General features: G+C 42.6%; 1 protein-coding gene across 1 annotated transcript in view; it reads left to right on the top strand.

Annotated features, from left to right (window-relative positions):
- The window catches only part of CLCN4 (chloride voltage-gated channel 4), a 77,185-nt gene that overhangs the window by 31,883 nt on the left and 25,252 nt on the right, over positions 1-20,050 (top strand). Inside the window, exon 3 of the mRNA XM_081327453.1 lies at positions 19,772-19,871. Within this exon, the coding sequence (XP_081183579.1) occupies positions 19,772-19,871 (100 nt within the window). The remainder of the gene's footprint in view (positions 1-19,771; positions 19,872-20,050) is intronic.

Below are 20,050 nucleotides of genomic sequence, written 5' to 3'. Positions count from 1 at the left end.
CCAAAAATATCAATGCTGCAGGGACTTGTTCTTATCCAAATATTCAAGCAAATTTACAATTTGTCTTACATTATATTTCATATACCTTCCAGATATAAATCCCGATTGATCACTATGAATCATTTGCTTTAAAACTTGCATTAATCTATTAGCCAATACTTTGGCAAAGATCTTATAATCTATATTCAAAAGCGATATAGGTCTATAATTTTTAGGTTGAGTAAGGTCTTGATCCTCCTTTGGAATCAATGATACAAAGGCTGTCCTCCAAGATGGAGGAACTGCTCCTCCAGTCTGAATTTCACTAAACAACATCTTTAAAGGTTCAATCATTTCAACCAACAACATTTTATAATAAATTGCTGTTAATCCATCTGTTCCTGGGGCCTTGCCCACTTTCAACTGTTTAATAGCTAAAGAGATTTCCTCTAATGTTATTAAGTGGTTCATCTCAAGTTGTTGTTCTTTTGAAAGTCTAGGAAAATGTGCTTCCTGTAAATATTTATCTATATCTAAAGCTTGTATGTTTTCTCTAGAATATAATTTCGAGTAAAAATCTAAAAAACTCCTCTTAATCAATTTTTGTTGATAGACTTCTTTTCCTTTATATTCTATTTTATCTATAGTATGTAATTTCTGTTTTTTCCTTAATTGATAAGGCTTATTAGTGTTACAAAAGGCATTATGCTTAGCATAATGCAAATTAGTTGCTACTTGGTCAGCCATTAGCATACTAAATTGTTCTTTCAATAAATGTATCGAGGCCCTTAAATTATTATCCAATGGATTCAAAATAAAATAAAATTCAAAATAAAATCTTTCTCCTTAGATTTAATCTCTTCCTCAAGATCTTTACGTTTTTGCATTTGCTTACGCCTATAAGCATTATTCATATAAATCAAAACCCCTCTCATGTACGCTTTACTAGCATCCCAAACCATTCCCATCAATTTAATTTAATTTAATTTAATTTAATTTAATTAGATTTATATACCGCCCTTTCCCAAAGGACTCCGGGCGGTTTACAGGGTATTTAAAATCAGCAATACAAAATACAAAAGTTAAAAAACAATTTAAAAAGATTAAATTATCCCTTAAAATAAAAACCCCAGTTAAAAATTCTCAGCCTGGGCCGGAGAGCTCAAAGAGCCAGGTCTTCAGGTCCCGGCAGAATGAACGAAGGTCAGGGGCAGTCTTCAGCTCTACGGGCAGCTGGTTCCAGAGGGCAGGCGCACCCACAGAGAAGGCCCTCCCCCTGGGTGTTATCCACCAGCAGTCTTTTACCGGCGGCACCCTGAGGACACCCTCCCTGTGTGAGCGCACTGGACGAAGGGAACTTGATGCTGGCAGCAGGTGTTCCCTCAAATATCCCGGACCCAAGCCATTTAGGGCTTTATAGGTCATCACCAGCACCTTGAATCTCACCCAGAGGGCAACCGGAAGCCAATGCAGCTCGCGGAGTAGAGGTGTTACATGGGAGTATTGGGAAGCCCAAATCACAACTCGCGCGGCCGCATTCTGCACCAGTTGAAACCTCCGAGTGGTCCTCAAGGGCAGCCCCATGTAGAGAGCGTTGCAGTAGTCTAAATGGGAGGTCACGAGCGCATGAGTGACTGTGCGTAGGGCATCTCGGTCCAGGTAGCGTCGCAACTGGCGCACCAGGTGAACCTGGGCAAAAGCCACCCTGGTCACGGCACCTATATGGTCTTCAAAATTAAGCCGTGAGTCCAGGAGAATGCCGAAGTTGCGAGCCCTATCAACGGGGGGTAACACCTCACCCCCCATCGTTAAAGGTGGGATGGACTGGTTAGTCCAAGATGCCGATATGCACAGCCAATCAGTCTTGGCAGGATTGAGACGAAGCCTGTTTCTCCCCATCCAGACCTGGACCGCCTCCAGGCAACGGGACCTCACGGCGAGGGCATCGCTGGGTTGGTTCGGGATGGAAAGAAAAAGTTGGGTATCATCAGCGTACTGATGATACCCCACCCCGAAACCATGAATGACCTCACCCAGTGGCTTCATGTAGATGTTGAACAGGAGGGGCGAGAGAACTGACCTCTGAGGAACTCCACAAATGAGAGGCCTCGGGGCGGATCTCTGCCCTCCCATCAACACCGACTGCGAACGGCCCAGGCGATAGGAGGAGAACCACCGTAAAACGGTGCCTCCCACTCCCAACCCCCTGAGACGCCGCAGTAGGATACCATGGTCGATGGTATCGAAAGCCGCTGAGAGATCTAATAGGACTAGGACAGAGGAGCAACCCCTGTCCCGAGCCCGCCAGAGATCATTCACCAACGCGACCAATGCCATCTCCATGCTGTGCCCGGGCCTGAAACCAGGAACAGAGGAAGCTGATGCGCCATCACGCTCTCAACAACCTTTGCCAGAAAGTGAAGGTTGGAGACTGGATGATAGTTATTTAAAACAGCTGGGTCCAGGGCAGGCTTTTTGAGGAGGGGTCTCACCACCGCCTCCTTCAAGGTGGCGGGGAAGACACCCTCCTTCAAAGAAGCAGTTATTACTGCCTGGAACCAGCCTTGTGTCCCCTCCCGGGCCGCATAAACCAGCCAGGAGGGGCATGGATCCAACAAACAGGTGGTGGTGCTCAGCCTCCCCATGATCCTGTCCACATCATCAAGGGAAACAGGATCGAACTCAGTCCAGATAACATGCTCAAGACCGTCTGATTCCTCCACGTCAGACTCCGCCCAGTCAGAGTCCAAGCCGGCCCGGATCTGAGCGATTTTGTCCATCAGATGATGACTAAACTCCTCGGCCTGTCCCTGTAAGGGATCCTCCCTCATCTCCTGGTGAAGAAGGGAGCGAGTCACCCTAAACAGGGTGGCCAGGCGATTATCTGCGGATGCGATGAGGGCAGTGAAGTAATTAGCCCTCGCCGTCCTCATCGCAGCAAGATAAGACCTTATAAAGGTTCTTAGCTGCAATCGGTCAGATTCGGATCTGCTGGACCTCCAACCGCTCTCTAGACCCCGTCTCCGATGCTTCATCTCCCGGAGCTCCGCAGAAAACCATGGAGCCCAACGGGATCTGCGCCGGGTCAGAGGTCGCAAGGGTACAACACAGTTGAGTGCCTCAGTGGCCGCCTTTTCCCAGGCATCCACCAAGGCATCGACTGGGCTGTGAGTGAGGGCGATGGGTATAGACCCAAGCGCCATCTGGAACTGTTCAGGGTCCATTAGGCGCCTGGGGCTGAACCATCTAGTTGATTCTACTGCCCAGCAGTGGGGGCTGGCATCACGGAAGACCAGCTGCAGAAGATGATGGTCAGACCATGACAGGGGGGTAACAACCGGTAAACCCCCTCTCAAATCATCCAACCACTGTCCAGATAGGAACACCAGGTCGAGAGTGTGACCCCCCACATGGGTTGGGCCTTGAATTACCTGGGTCAGGTCCATGGCCATCATGGAAGCCATGAACTCCCCGGATAGCTCCGATGACCCTCCCAGGGAAGGCAGGTTGAATTCCCCCAGCACTATGAGCCTGAGGAACTCCACCGCCAACCCTGAGAGGGTGTCGAGCAGCTCGGGCAGAGCTGTTCCCACACAGCTGGGCAACAGGTATGTAAGCAACAAGCTCATCTGAACCCAAGAACCACATCTCAGGAGGAGGGACTCACTCCCGCCAATCTGGACAATGGTGGTCTCCCGCGGGCATAAAGTCTCCCTGATAACCACTGCCACCCCGCCGCCCTTACCGTGAGCCCGTGGCTGGTGTAGCACACGGAACCCTGGGGGCATAACTCGATCAGAGGGACCCCTCCCTCTGAGCCCAACCAGGTTTCCATAATGCATGCCAGATCCGCACGTTCCTCCTTGATTAAGTCACGAACGAGGGGAGCCTTATTAGCAACGGATCTGGCATTAAGGTAAACCAGCCGGAGCTCAGGGGCCTGATCACCCTCACCCCCGGGCAAAAGGGTGCTAGCCGTAGGGTCGGAGCGCGTCACCGCTCGCAAGCAGTGGGGGCACGATCCCAGATGTCGATACGGCCCTCCATGCACACACCTGCTGCCATTCCCTATCATCGTGGGGATTTGAAGCCCCACCCCAACACATCCAGAACCAGCCGCCTCTAACCCAAGCCCCGACCCACCGGGACCCCAAACCGGCCGGACTGAGTGCCGGTTAATAATCCCCTCCCCTCCCTCACCCTCCCTAACCTTTTAAAATAACTGGCTAAAAAATGGATCAGAGGCCTCTTGATACGTCTCCGCTCGAGGCCGCTATCTAAGCCCAACCACCTCTCGGGGTCCCAACACTTGGGCCCGTCATTAAGGGGAGTGCAGGAAAGGGTGGCAGGTCGAACCCAGGAGGGAGAAACCCCCCTGAGGGCATACAAATCAGCTCCAGAGTAGTGCAAGGGAACCATAAATAATGAAAAATGTCCGCATAGGGCTGATGTTAATAATGGGTGGATCGATGGTATTGATAGCATAAAGTCCAGTAGATGTTTCACAGTCCAATTAGTCCAACTCAGCTCTCACCTGGGTGGAACTCAGAAAAAAGAAACCCCAACCGTCCTCTCACTACGGCTGAGGCATCTAGCCTATCATGGACAAAGTGAGGAATCCTGGGGTAAACCTGCCCCAACTGGTCTCTCACACCAGTGGGGTGGTTGATGAACAATCCAAGACCGTCCTCCCACCACGGTCCAGTCCCAGGTCCAATCCGGAATATTAATGGGAAGCACTAGCCCCCAACCGGGCATTAAAACGTAATCCTGGCTGATCTTCGGGCCACAGTAGTGCCTGCCAGCCAGCATAAGAAGAAGGGCTAAGCCCCGGCTGATCTTCAGGCCGCTGGCCATTACCGCCATTCTGGGGAGGGGGGCAAAGACGTACCTTTATGCATATTTATAACAAAAAATTCTTTCAGATGTTCTCTACATTTCTGCAAAAACACCTCATTTGTAAATAAATTTTCATTCAATCTCCAGGATCTTCTATTATCATCTTCAGCAAAGAACTCCAACCAAACAGGACTATGATCCGACAATGTCCTTGGAAAAATCTTAACATTCTTAACCCTAGAGAGAAGATCAGTAGTAATTAAAATAAAATCAATCCTAGAGAAAGATTTGTGTCTATCCGAAAAAAAGTAAAATCTCTGTCCTTCATATTCCTTTCCCACCATACATCTCTTAGCTCCAAATCCTCCTTCAAATCAAAAAAGGCTTTGGGCAATTTCAAATAATTGGAAGGGTTTTTAAAAGATCCCTTCCTATCTTCAAATGAGTCCAAAACTCCATTCGTCCCCCATCATAATAACAGATTTGTAATCCAATTCGATTAGTCTTTGATGTAAAAATTTAAAAAACCTTTGCTGTTGTTGATTTGGAGCATATAATCCAATAAGAAGAACTTTCTTTCCTTGTAACATCGGTTCAATACTAACATATCTCCCTTGTTTATCTGATTCAATTAATCTAGCCGAAAAATCTTTTCTTAGATAAATGACTACTCCAGCCTTCTTGTCCGGAGCACAGGCTGCAAAATGTGTTCCCAACCGGGAATTAACCAAAAACTTTGGGTCCTTTAATGCAATATGAGTCTCTTGTAAGCAAACAATATCATTTTTATGTTGTTTCAAATAGTAAAATACTTTCTTTCTTTTCTGTGGTGAGTTTAAGCCATTAACATTCCATGTCAGGAACTTCACCATCTCTGGTGACCAGGAGCCTTTGGAACATGACCTGAAGATCACCTGTTGCTCTCTTTGGGCATGCTCCTCCCACAGGCTCTGAAACAGCCGCATCTTGCATAGTTAAACCAGATACAAGCTTCTGTTTTTGCTCTTTTTCCTTACGCTTGTATGCAGCCCTAGTCATCCTCTGTTCTCTCGGGTCCTCCTTTAACACCAAACTCTGCTCCATAGTCTCAGCCTGCGGCATCTCCTAAAGAGGCAGTGACATTGCCCCTTCACTCAACTGTTTATCTTCTTGTCTTGCTTCTGTTCTTTTAACTCGAGGAGACGGTGGTGAACCTGCTTTAAGGACCTTAGTATAAAAATCTTTTGCTTTTGAAATTGTGTTCAACCTATACCTCGTCCCTGCATAATTCGCCACAATTCCAATGGGTATTTCCCATCTAAACTGAATTTGTCGCTTCTTAAGCTCATCAGACAAAAAGGCGAAGTCTTTCCTTTTTCTAAGAATTTTTTGGGGTATCTCCTTTAAAATTATAATATCTTGGCCTGCAATTTGGAATCTTTCCCAGTAAAAAGCTTGGATGATTGCATTTCTAGTTGATCTCCTGGAGAAGTAAATCACTACATCTCTAGGTAAATTTTGCTGTCTAGCAATCCAAGAATTAACCCTAAATGTCTTATCCATCTCTTTAACTAATTCTTCAGGTTCACATTTCAAGACAGGAGCCACTGCCTGTGCCACTTCCCATTCCAAATCTTCTTTAGGGTTCTCACTCAAACCCCTTATACGCAATGCAAACTCCATGTCTCTATATTGTGAAAAGATAATTTCATCTTCTGTTCTGTCAATTTTAATTTCTGCTCTGTCCAATTTCTTTTCAGCACTGATAATTTTATTTTCCAAATTCTCAACATACTCCATAACTGAATCCACACGAACATCCAGGCGTTCAATGTGTGCAGCCAAGCCCTGAAGTGCAAGCACTATATCCTCTCTCATCTGCTTGTTTTGATTAACAAATTCTTCCTTTGTTTCCTTTATTTCTTGCTGTAATACTTGTGTTGATTGTGTCACAACTTGCTGAGTATCTGCCAATGTAAATGCAGGTGGTGGGGGGGAAGGTGGTTGTACTGTAGGTTTCATTGTAGTTTGCCCTGCAGCTTGTGATAAAGGTGAAGAAATGGCACTTTTAGAGATTGTAGGGCCTCCCCCACGCCTTGCAGCCATCTCTTAAGTTTCGATTTCCTCTTTCTTCTAGCAGAATCAAAGTTCAGGAAAAAAAGGAAGAGGGAGAAAAAATAAAAGTTTTTCTCCAAAATTCCTTATCCTTCAATAAAAAAAAGGCAAACTCTCAAATACACAAAGTCTGGTACTGGTTAGAATCAGTTGTAAATTGTATCTCATGCTATGTTGCAAAATGTAGCAACTTTCCAAAACTGTCAGTTCATACAAGAAAGCAACATTCCAGTGCCATTTTTGCTCCATTTCAATCAGCTTAAAACTTGAAGAAGATAATGAATCTGAGTTAAAGTTAAAATCCAACTTGAAAATTCAAATCCTCCTGTTTCGCTCTGCCTGCTTCTCAGAGAAAAAATACTCACAGTCCCATCAGATGTAGTTGTCGCATCTGGTTCCACTCCCTTATGGAGTGAAAGCGTCCTGGGAGCGGAGAGAGCCGGGGCTCCGAGGGAACTCACCCTATCAACCCCCAAGCTAGTTGAGGAATTGACGGGGGAGCTGTACCTCTACCCAGACAAGCTCGTCTCTCCCTCTTCTCCCGAGGGAGAGACTTCGGTGCCACGGAACAGCTGATTTTCGGTGTCTCCTAGTGCTTAACGCTTCCCAAGGTTGGGCAGCTTCTGAAATGCTGCCATTCGGCGCGGCAGCGCTACTGGAAGTCACGGATCTCTATTTTTAAGGGGGGCAGGATGTCAGAACCCATTCCTATTTCATTTCTATCTATCCCCTCTGACCCAAAATCAAATCTAAACTTTTCTTGGGTTCTGCCATACTCCCAAGGGGGAGGGGGGATGTGCCCAAGGGGTTATTGCCTCTGCTTCCTCTATGCACTACAATGTAAACTTTTGCTTTCTCAGAGGAAAGTGTGAAGAGCCGCCCACCATCGCTGTGTGAACTGGAGACAGGCCAATGTTATCTCCCCTTTTCCCATGATGGACCTAACACCTGGGGATTGGCCATCCCACACTGGCCGGGTGGACTATGGGGTGGGGTCTTGCTTGGGGATACCTTAACCTATCATTCTGTGCAGGAAATCTCAGTTCTGTCTATTATGCCTGCTATCAACTAATCTTAATAAAAGTTCCTGTTGGCAGAAATCGCTTCCAAGAGTTTTGCTTTCTTAAGATGTGGGATTGAAGTGGGTCCTGACAAAGAAGCTCTTTTTTGTTATTTTTTACTTTTGTTGCAAGCCTTAGTTCATTTTGAGCCTTAGCTTTCCTCACTTCAGCTTTGCAGGCTTGGGCTATTTGCTGATATTCTGCCTTACATATGTGCCCCTCTTTCCACTTTTTATACTTGTCCTTTTTGTCTTTCAATTTATCAGAGAGTTCTTTATGCAGCCATGTTGGTTTCTTTTCAGAGCTGTTATTTTTCTTTTTTGTTGGTATTGTGCTAGCCTGGGCTTTTATTATCTCACTTTTCAAAACTTCTCAAGCTTCTTGAGTTGTTTTCCCCTTGAGGATTCTCATCCATGGAATCCTTCCCAAACTCTCTCTAAGTTTGTTGAAATTAGCTCTCTTAAACTTCTGTGTTCTATTTGACTGTGTTATATTGCTTGTGCTTGCATAATGTTGAATTCCAATATTCCATGCTCACTCCCCCCCAAGGTTCCTGTGGTTTCAACACCTTCTATGATTTCATCTCTGTTAGTGAGAATTAAGTCCAATATGGCTGATCCCCTAGTTCCCTTCTCTACTTTTTGGGAGATAAAGTTGTCTGCTAGATTTGTCAGGAATCTGTTTGATCTTACGCTTGGTGCAGAGTTTGTCTCCCAGTTGATGTCAGGGTAATTAAAGTCCCCCATTACTATTATGATGTGCTTCCTTCATATCTTAGTTAACTGACTAGCGAAAAGTTCATCTATTACCTCTGTTTGGTTGGGTGGCTATAGTATACACCTATGGCAATGTCATTCCCCCCCTTTATATTGACCAAAATGCATTCAAGACAGTTGTCATCATTGTTGTGCTCTGTTTCTGTAGAGATGTAGTTATTTCTTATATAGAGAGCACCTCCACCTCCTCTTTTATTTGCTGTTTCTTTTAAATAATTTAAATCCCTCTAGCTGTGTGTTCCTTTTGTGGGTTTTATCACATCAAGTTTCCGTAATGGCAACAATATCATATCTGCCCTCATTTACCTGAATTTCTTTTTTTTTTTAATTTTTTATTAAACTTATTATTTAAAAACATTGGATACAGTACCAGCGGGCTGACAAACCTTTTTGTCTACAATGTTCAAATATATATATATACATGTATATATGTACATCAAATAAACACTTAGATACACTTAAGTTACAAATCATTAAGATAACAGAATATTTAAGACAATAAGCTAGTCTGTAAACCCTATTAAAGACCTTTCTTTTTTATCCCACCAAAGATACAATTTGTTCCAAATTCTATAATATTCTGATTGATCTTTATTTTTTAGTTCCAAAGTTAGTTTGTCCATTTCTGCGCAATCCCAAATTTTCCACTCTGACAGCTGGGGGGCGGAGCCAGCTGTCAGAGCGGGCGGCTGTGTGAACGGAGTTCTCTCCACGCACAACCTCTCACCCAGTGTTCGCGGGGGCTTTTCGGAGCTTCAGGAGGTCCTGTAGGGGCATCCGAAGTCGCAGGCAGCCCGGAGAACCTTCATGAGCGGCGGTTCGTGTTGGAAATCCGGAGAAGTCTGATGCGAGCGAACCGGGGAGAAGGAGGCCAGTAATGGCCGACATGAAGATCTGACAGAGGGACGGAGCTAGCACGTAAGCAGCGGGACAACGGTGGAGCGGAGCTGACGGAGAGTATATCCGAATATCTAATAGGAAGCGCTTAAGAAAGAGGTACTGGTTTGAAGCGGGAGCCTCACAGAGAGGGAATAAGCGGCGATAGAAGTCTCGAGGGAGGCATTTGGCAAAAACAGCAAGGAAAAGAAATTCGAGGACTATAGTGACTATATGACTGTTAGAGACTGAACTCTGGATTGTCGGACGTGAAAAGTGATCAGCTTGGTTTATCCTGGGCTTTCCTGGTAAATTTTGAACTTCTGAACTTTTGAAACTTTTGAAATTGTACTCTACTTGTCACGGGCGGCCATTTGATATAGCAATTTAGTAATTGGAGGTTTGTTTAGTGGGACACCTACTGGTCTTTGACAGTAGAAGAAGACGGAAAAGGTGTCAACTACTGCGCCGGAAACGGGGGAAAAGAAGGAAAAAAAAAAGAACGTGACTTTGAATTTACTCAGACATATATACTATAGAATTCTATTATATAAATTGCTTAGTTGGTAATAAGTATCTGGTGGTAACTGTTTTACATACCTTTTGTCATAGAATTAAGAGGTTTATATAAGACTCAGGGTACTATATATTGATAAAACGTGTGTTACAACCGGGGAACCATGACAAGTATTTCGGGAGCAACTAAGCCTAGCGCTGGCAAAAAGGTGGCAACACAGGGACAAGGGATGGCCTCAAGTCCCTCCAATCAGAAGTCTATAGAGGATATGTTACAAAGGGAAAGATCTAACTCAAATTCTTTTAAAGATCTACATGCCCTGTTGCAAAACCTACACGAGGTAATGGCCAAAAACCATGAGGAGATGAAGAGAGAAATAGGTCAAATAAGAAATGACACTGGTGAATTAAAGGGGAAAATTCAAGCGATAGATGACAAATTCGAAGGGATTCAACAACAATTAGTCAAAAATGAACAAAGACTTCAAGATATGGAAGCTAGAATGGAAAAAGAGGAAAAGAGAGTAGATGATTTAAATGAAACACTTCTTCAGGCCAATAAGGAGTTAGAAACAAGTTATTTTTCTGGAAGCAGAAAAGGCTGCTCACTATCTACGCTTCCAAAATGTCCAAGAAAAAAGAGGGGAAGATTTGTTGGTCATGATGGCAGAATTGATGGCAAAGGCACTCGGTGTAGGGAAGGAGGAAATGCTGGCGGAAATTGATGAAACATACAGGGTCCAAACTAATTATGCGAGAAGGCACAACCTCCCAAAAGAAGTACATGTAAGGCTAGTTAAGAAATCAATTCGGGATGAGCTTCTGCATAGATCTAGAGAGGAACCATTAGAATTTCGGGGCCAACCAATCACCATCCTTAAACAGATTCCTAAAAGGATGAGGGACCTGAGACGTGGCTATCAATTCTTAACATCTAAATTAATCAGGGAAAATGTAAACTTTAGATGGCTAACCCCAGAGGGTATCCTAGTTACGTGGCAGGACAGAAGGCATAGACTGGACACGATAGAGAAGGCAGAAGATTTTTACAAACTCCACTTCCATAACCAAGAGGAAGTGGATTTAGAAGACCAAGATGGAAGGGAGGTAAGAGAAAGAGATACGATACGAGGGACGATGGATGGGAAGGTCTTAGCAACAGAGGATAGAAGGAATAAACCTGGAGAGCCAACAGAGAAACATGGGACCAGAGACAAGGAAGAGAGAGAGCCCCGAATCACAAGATCCACAAAAACTAGAAATAAGTGAGATGAAGGGAGGGGAGTGTAGTATTATGTCTGTGAATATTAATGGACTAAACTCGCCAGTGAAAAGGCGGAAATTTTTTAATAGGCTTATTCATCAACAATTGGATATCGTGGCAATACAAGAAGTCCATATAAAGGAACAACAAAAATATTTGTTAGTACAACCAAAAATAGGGAATCTATTCGTTTCCTTAGACCAACACAAGAAAAAGAGAGGAGTGGCATTATATGTAAACCCAAAATTGATAGCAAAACAAATCTATAACGATAAAGAGGGTAGAATACTGATAGTCGAGGTTGTAATAAACCACAGGAAGATCATGATGGTAGAGATATTGTTCTGAACCAGCCCTCTTCTCGCAACCCCTAATTAAAAGAAGAGTCTGGAAAGCGTCCAAGGCTAAAAGGCTTCTGCCAAGATTTAATTACGCAGTTAACAAAAACACAAGAGCTTGTCTTCTCAAGCGGAAAAGTTGCTTTCAGCAACCAGCCCCTCCCCAAACACTTCTTTTATAGAGAGCTCAGGGCGTGGTCTCCCTGTGCCTCCTCCCGAGGAGTCCCATAGTCTTTCTTTGTTTGTCCCTGCTCGTCTGCCTCCTGCGTCGGGCGTCCTTGAACAGGGCCAGCTGTGGGTCATCATCCTCCGCACTCTCGGGCTCACACAGCTGAGAAGAGGTCCCCGGCTGAGGACTCTGCAAAGCCTCCAAATCATCATCAGCCGGTTCGTTTCCCTCCTCCCCCACATCTGAGTCCTCCGATACATCGGACCCGGCTGTCGGACCCACAGGCTGGCCCTGAGTCACAACAGATATATGCCCCAAACCATAATCAAGAACAATTTTTTAAAACACTTCACAATAAGATATGTAGCATTGATTATGAGGAGATCTGTTTAATAGGAGACTTTAATGCTATCCTAGATATAAATTTGGATTATATGGGTAAGACGCTCAGGGAAAAGAAGAGAAGAACTCTACCGAGATCTTTTCTCAACTTGGCTAACGATCTAAATATTCAAGATGTCTGGAGGGAAAGAAATCGTAAGGCTAGACAATATACACATTACTCCAATCGACATAACTCATGGTCTAGAATAGACATGGTATGGATGACGGAAGAAATTAGTTCTGAAATAGACGAGGTGCATATAGCGACAGGTACCTGGGCAGACCACAATCCTATTAAACTTAACTGGAAAGGTACCCAAAAAATACCTAGATGGACGCTACAAAGAGCAATCTTAAAAGAGGACGAATTCAAATCTAAGATGGAGAGAGAACTAAGTTTTTTCTTTAAGGAAAATAAAGCCATAGACACCTCAGTACAAAACAATTGGGATACGGCCAAGGCAATGATGAGAGGGGTAGCGAGGGCATACATGGTATACAAAAACAAGGGGAAAAGACAACAACGGGAAAGATTAGAAGGGGAATATAAGAGCTTAGAAGCCATACTCCAACAAGACCCACCAAAAGAGAATATTAAGCAATCTATGGATTTGATTAAACACAAGCTTAACATTTTAGATAAAGAGAAATTAGCACAACAACTGAGAAACACGAAACAAAATTTCTTTGAAAATGCAAATAAACCGGGCCGTTGGCTCGCATATAAATTGGGAAAACAAAAGGGGAAAAACTGGATTCGTGAATTACGAGATGAGGAAGGGAGAATATTCCACCAGGAAGAAAAAAAAAATCATAGCCCAGGAATTCTATGAGCATCTATACAAAGAAGATAGCCAGGCAAGTGTGGAGAAAATGGAGGAATATTTTCAAAAAGCCAAACTACCCAAAGTCACAGAAGATACTAGAAATATGCTAAACGAGGAAATTCGGCTATCTGAGGTGATAAAAGCTATCAATGCACAAAAGAACAATAAAGCATCGGGCCCTGACGGTCTCCCGTCAGAAATTTATAAAGAATTACAAAATATCTTAGCGCAACCCCTAGTGGAGGTATTTAACGCAGTATTAGAAGGCGCAAGAACGCCTAAATCTTGGTCGGAGGCAAACATAACCCTTATCCCGAAAGATAATACGGACCATACATTAATCCAAAATTATAGACCCATATCACTTCTTAATTCGGACTATAAGATATTTACTTCAATTATAGCGGAGCGATTGCAACGATTTCTGAACGACTTCATACACGCAGACCAGAATGGTTTTCTCACTAAGAGACACACTAAGCACAATATTAGAATAATATTAGATACGTTGGAGTACTATGAATTACATAGTGGTCAACAGATGGCATTACTTTTTTTAGACGCCCAAAAGGCATTTGATAATGTTAAATGGTCTTTCTTGCACCAACAATTTAGCTTCATGAACATGGGTGAAAAATTTACAAATGTAATTAGGGCAATTTATGACAACCAGGAAGCAAAAATAATTATTAATGGGGAAGCATCCAGGAAGTTTCAAATTCAAAAGGGAACACGGCAAGGCTGCCCCTTATCACCACTGCTGTTTATATTATCACTTGAAGTATTAACGAGAACTAGAAGAAATGACCCAAAGATAAAAGGATTAACCATTAAAAAGGAAACCTTTAAACTTCAAGCTTTCGCGGACGATCTGGTCTTTATTATGGAGGATCCATGTCAGACGGGACCAAATTTATTGGAAGAACTATCTAAATATGGTGAGGTCGCTGGACTGCGAATAAATAGAAATAAGACCAAGATGGTTGTTAAAAATATGACCAATAAACAAAAAGAAAATTTGGCTGGAATTATGGATATAGAAATAGTTAAGAAAATAAAATATCTAGGGATTAACATTACGGCTAGATGTACCTCACTCAAAAAAGATAATTATGATAACGTAGTGAATCAAATAAAAGGGGATCTGGAAAGATGGGGAAATCTAAACCTCTCATTATTGGGAAGAATTGCTGTCATTAAAATGAATATTCTGCCTAAAATCCTGTTTCTATTTCAGAATATCCCAATACAACTCGATTCTAAATTTTTTCGAAATTTGAATAAATTATCATCAAATTTTGTCTGGCAGGGAAAAAAACCAAGAATTAAATTGAAATATCTACAGGACACGAAGGAAAATGGGGGTTTTGGATTGCCAGACTGGGAATTATATTACCATGCAGCGGCTCTGAGTTGGATTAGAGAATGGGTACTCTTGAGAAATAGAAGACTACTAACTTTAGAGGGTCACGATTTGCAATATGGCTGGCATGCTTTCCTATGGATGGAGAAACAAGGTCTTTTCTCACATTTTCAAAGACATCAGATTAGGCATGCGTTATTTAATACCTGGAAAAAAATCAGATCTCATAACTACACTAAAGTACCGGTCTGGCTATCCACCCTTGAAGCGATCGTTTACCCAAATCTATTTGATTTGGGTAACATAATTTCATACAAGTATATTCTGAATGAGGAGGGGGAATTGAAAACTAGGAATGAACTAGAACTACAAGGTATAAAACTCGATTGGTGGGCTTATTTACAAATCCAATCGAGATATAGGAAGGATAAAAATGAATGGGGGATATATACCTCAGAAACAGCATTGGACAAAATATTACTGGGACCAGACTCTAAACAAATAAGGAATTTATATAAATTGCTTTTGGGATATAAACTGTTTGAAGAGCAAGTGAAGGATCCCATGTTGATCTGGGCTAACAATTTAGGACATAACATTGATCTAGGCACTTGGCAAACAATTTGGGACAGAAACAAAAGGATAACACTGGCCTCTTCGTACAAAGAAAATTTATTTAAAATGTTTTATCGATGGCATCTCCCCCCAGCCCGTCTAGCAAAAATGTATATAACAGCATCTCCCAAGTGTTGGAAGTGTTCTGAAGAGATAGGTACATTTTTCCATACGTGGTGGTCTTGCAGTAAAACACAAAAATTTTGGAGAATGATTTGGACCTGGCTGAAAGAAATATTGAAACAAGATATTGAGTTTAGTCCAGAATTTTTCTTGTTGGGAATTACGAAAGAGAAATACCCTAAAGATGTGCTATATTTAACGATCCATATTATCACAGCAGCTAGAATGTCATTTGCGCAAAAATGGAAAAAGAATGAGATCCCAGGTGAGAAAGAAGTTATTAGGAAAATTTGGGATTGCGCAGAAATGGTCATTTACCTGAATTTCTAATTTACCCTGTTTGTTGCTCATGCTCTGTGAGTTGGTGTATAGATATTTGAGTCCTTTATGACTAACCCTGTGTTTGCTTGCTACATAACCTGTGTGATGCCTGATTTCCCCTATTTTCTTACCACCTGTTTGATTAGTGCATTTTGTGTGGCACTTGCTATTAAAAGCTTGATTTTACTTGACAGCAAGGTTGATATTCTTGTCCATATACACATCTATGTTACATACACTGGTAATCCTATAATTTTTGATTGCCAGGGATAGGAATGTTCTGTATCAATTAACTCACTTTCCCCATTGTTCAGTTTAAATATTCCTCCAGAAAATCTGTGAATTTGTTGCCAAGTAACTCAGTCTCTTTCTTTGATGGATGCAAACCATCTCTTTTGTACACTTTTTCATTGGACCAACTGGAGACATCGTGACTAATATAATCAAAGCCTTCCCCTTTACACTACTCCTTTAGCCATATATTGAATTCTGCTATATGCTGGCCTTTTCGATTTTGCTCCTTATACACTGGTAAAGCCTATGAAAAAGCCTACAGGCTATCCTGCTAAGTTCCTGCCCCAAGCTCTGGAAATCATTCTGCACAGAGAGTACATCTTTTGGGGACAAATCGTTAGTGCCAAGATGTACAATAGCATCCACATCACAGTCCTTGCTGGCATTCTTGACTATCTTAAAAATACGCTTCTTGTCCCTGCTGGCAGTAACACCTGGAAGACACCTGACCTCTTTCAAAACTTCTGTACCCTTTCTTAACTTTACATCCCTTATAATTGAATCACCAACCAGAAGGTGGCTTCTCTTTTTGGATGCCTTGCTCTTCTTGCATGACTGGTATGTAATACCTGATTCACACTTTCCCATCCAAAACAAGTTCTTCATCTTGGACCACGATCCCCTGCTTATTTGAGTTATCATCATCCCAACTACCTTGCTGTGTCTCCTTACTGTCCCTAATAAGGTCAGCAAGAGCACTGTATCTGTTATGCAGGGACACAGCAAAAGCTTTGTGTTTATGGTTCACAGCTCTCACCCTACCAGATCCCACAGTTGTCCATACTGCCCTTCTCCTGCAGGATCTTTGTGGTAGAGGGGTTAGCGCAGCAGCTCAATAGAGCAGAAAGGCTGAACTGGATGGCTAATTTCTGCCTGAAGAGAGACAGATTACAGACCCTAGATAAATAATCTGTCCTTGTAGATTTGTGATTTGTTTACAGATCCAAGTTTAAAAAGAGTACTGCAAAAGACTACTGCAAAACAAGTGTTGCACTGAACTAAGCTAGACATTATGAATTAAAATGAAATCACAATTTCAGACTCACTTGTCCTGAGTCTACTACTGCTGTTTTAGATTTTTACTCTCCTCTGCATTCCCTCTTAACTTACAACTTGCAGCACTTCCCAGCAACTTCTAGCAGTTCTCATGCAATGAAGAACCAGCCAGAGACTTAGCTACCTTTCTCCTCTGCACTGTATTGACTGTACTGATTAAAGAAAAGAATAAGAATACTTTTATTGCCACATGAAAACTGTTTCTAGACTTTGTGCTTGAGGCTGGAAAAAATGAAATTTTGATTTTGGGTTTTACCAATTAGATAGACTTGATGTTATCGAAATGGCTAGCTTATATTATTTTGTAAAAGTAAAAAGTTGAGCTTTGAGGTTGACACTTTACTTTGCAGGGATGCGGTGGCTCAGTGGGTTAGGACGCTAAGCTTGTTGATCAGATGGTTGTCAGTTTGGTGGGTCAAATCCTGAGTGCCGCGTAACAGAGTGAGCGCCTGTTACTCGTCCCAGCTTCTGCCAACCTAGCAGTTCGAAAGCACGTAAAAATGCAAGTAGAAAAATAGGGACCACTATGGTGGGAAGGTAACAGCGTTCCATGCGCCTTTGGCGTCTAGTCATACCGGCCACATGACCACGGAGACGTCCTCGGACAAGCGCTGGCTCTTCGGCTTTGAAACGGAGAAGAGCACTGGCCCCTAGAGTTGGAAACGACTAGCACGCATTTGCGGGGGAACCTTTACCTTTACCTTACCTTTACTTTACTTTGCAGCACCAAAGGAAGGTCGGAGGTCAATGCCTTTTTTCCCTTTTTTTCTCTTCCCTACCTCATCACTGGAGATTTTTAAGAAGAGACTAAACAGTCACTTGTCTGAAATGGTATAGGTTCTCCTGCTTGACCAGGGGGCTGGACTAGAAGACCTCCATGGTCCCTTCCAGCTCTATTCTATTCATTAAAAAAAGTAAATTGATTCAAAGAAAGGATATACTGGGAATGTTGGATGTTCTCAAAATCAGAGAGGAGAAAGATAAAAGACACATTGATGTGGTGGAAGTGAGAATAGTTTCAAGGGTAGAAAAGTACAAATATAAACAGTAAATCAATTATAAGCTAGTTTTAACAATTTTACCTTTCATTTTTCTTATCATATGCCTTTAATTTCTTTAAATTACTATTCTTCATTCTTTTTAAGCAGTCTGCTTAAGAATGCTAAGAAAAGAGTACTTAAAAAGAAGCATTAAGCATTATACCATGTTTCCCCGAAAGTAAGCCCTAGCCTGATTTTTTGGGGGGGGGCTAATATAACCCCACCCCTGAAAGTAAGCCCTACTTAGGAGCCTGTACAGATGGCCGGCCACCGATTCTGTCTGGTTTCTACCATAGACAAGAGGTAAGGGGGGAGCTGCCAGTGCCTCTGCAATGAGGCAAAGCCAGTGGGGGAGGGGGGATCTGACCCATGTTCCCCGCTAACCTATGGCATACCTTACCGCCACCTCTCACGCCGCATGGCTTGTTCCGTGAGTGGTTTTGGCTGGCTGCAGCCATTTGCCGCATTGTGCATTGCACCCACCAATTCCACTGCCATGAGGCTTGGTGGATTTCCCCCCATCTGACCATGTACCCCACTAACCAATGGTATACTGGTTCCTTACTGCTGCCTGGCTTGTTCTGCGGCCAGTTTTAGCTGGTTGCAGCCATTTGCCACATTGTGCAGTGCCCAATGCTGCTGCCATGAAGTTTGGCGGATCCCCCCATCTGACCCACATTAGGCCATAGCCAGGACTCCCTTGCCCACAGTAAGCCTAACCCCTACTCCCCCCCAACCCTAACTGGAGATGGAAAGCCCTGGGGGAAAAACCCAGAAATAGTTGGGTAGGGAAAAAAACGCTTTGGGTTTTTTTCCAGGCCCTCCAATCTCCAGTTAGGGTTGGGGGTGTGGGGATTAGAGTTACCATAGGCATGGAAGGCCTGGCTACAGCCTTGTGTGGATCAGATGGGGGAGAATCTGCCAAGCCTCATGGCCACACCATTGGTGGGCACGATGTGGGTTGGCTGAAATTGGCTATGGAACAAGTGGGGCAGATTTCCCCCTCACCTGCCCAGCCTCTTCCCTTTCACTTCTCAGCCAGGCTGCTGGCACTTTTGGCCACCTGGCCCTCTTTGCAGCTCTGCTCACAGAGCCACCAAGCGGTACATATACTTCGTATAAAAATATTCAACAATTGGGTAGGATACCATTTTTGAAGAAGAAAGTTAAAGAACTACTGTTTGTAATCCCATTTATCTCCTGATGTCTTTTAAATATGAATGTATTAAGTTTCATGTTTATCGAACCTAATTTTTATTACAATAGACAAAGATACTAAGAAACGGGAAAGAACTGTAGTAAAATATTAGCAGTGAGTGTTATACACTGGAGAGTTATTGACTCCAATAAAAATATGATTCCAGATTGATTAATCAACAGATTTTTAATTTTATTTTAAACTGTATAGTTATAATTATTAGAAATATAGCACTTGCTATAGCACTTATGCTTATATACTGCCCTATAGTGCTTGTCTGGGCGGTTTACAATTTCAGTGTTATTTGCATATTGCCCCCAACAATCTGAGTCCTCATTTTACCAACCTCGGAAAGATGGAAGGCTGAGGCAACCTTAGTTTATATGGATAGATCATTTCTGGGAAAAATTCCTAGCCCTGATAGATTGCTTCAATGCTTTTTATGGAATATGTTTTGTTCATAAAGGCAGGATACAAATAAATAAAATAATATTGATCATATCTCTTGCCTCATCTCTTCAAAGTTCTTTGCCATTTGCATTTTATAGCTTATTTATGTTAGGTTAGTTGAATATATTTTATACTTAATGAAATATCAACATTGCAGCCTTTTCAATTAAATAATATATTTTTTCCAGATTACAAATAAAAGCAAGGAGTCTATATGGGAATTCATCAAAAGTTTATTGGATGCCTGGTCAGGATGGGTTGTTATGCTACTTATAGGACTGCTGGCAGGTAACTTCAAACAAATGTTAACTCATATTTAGTTATTAAAAGTTGTGCGCTGTAGAAACAGTTGTTTATGCTGGATATAGAAGTGTCATATCTTCTATTTCAACATTTCAGGGCTAAATCCTATTTTTGTTAGGGATAGAAATACTAAATATATATGTAGAATACTGACAGTAACAGCA

The sequence above is a fragment of the Vipera berus genome (assembly GCF_964194415.1).
Source record: "Vipera berus genome assembly, chromosome: 4".
Taxonomy (NCBI): Eukaryota; Metazoa; Chordata; class Lepidosauria; order Squamata; family Viperidae; genus Vipera; species Vipera berus.
This window is presented reverse-complemented; position numbering and strand designations above follow the sequence as displayed.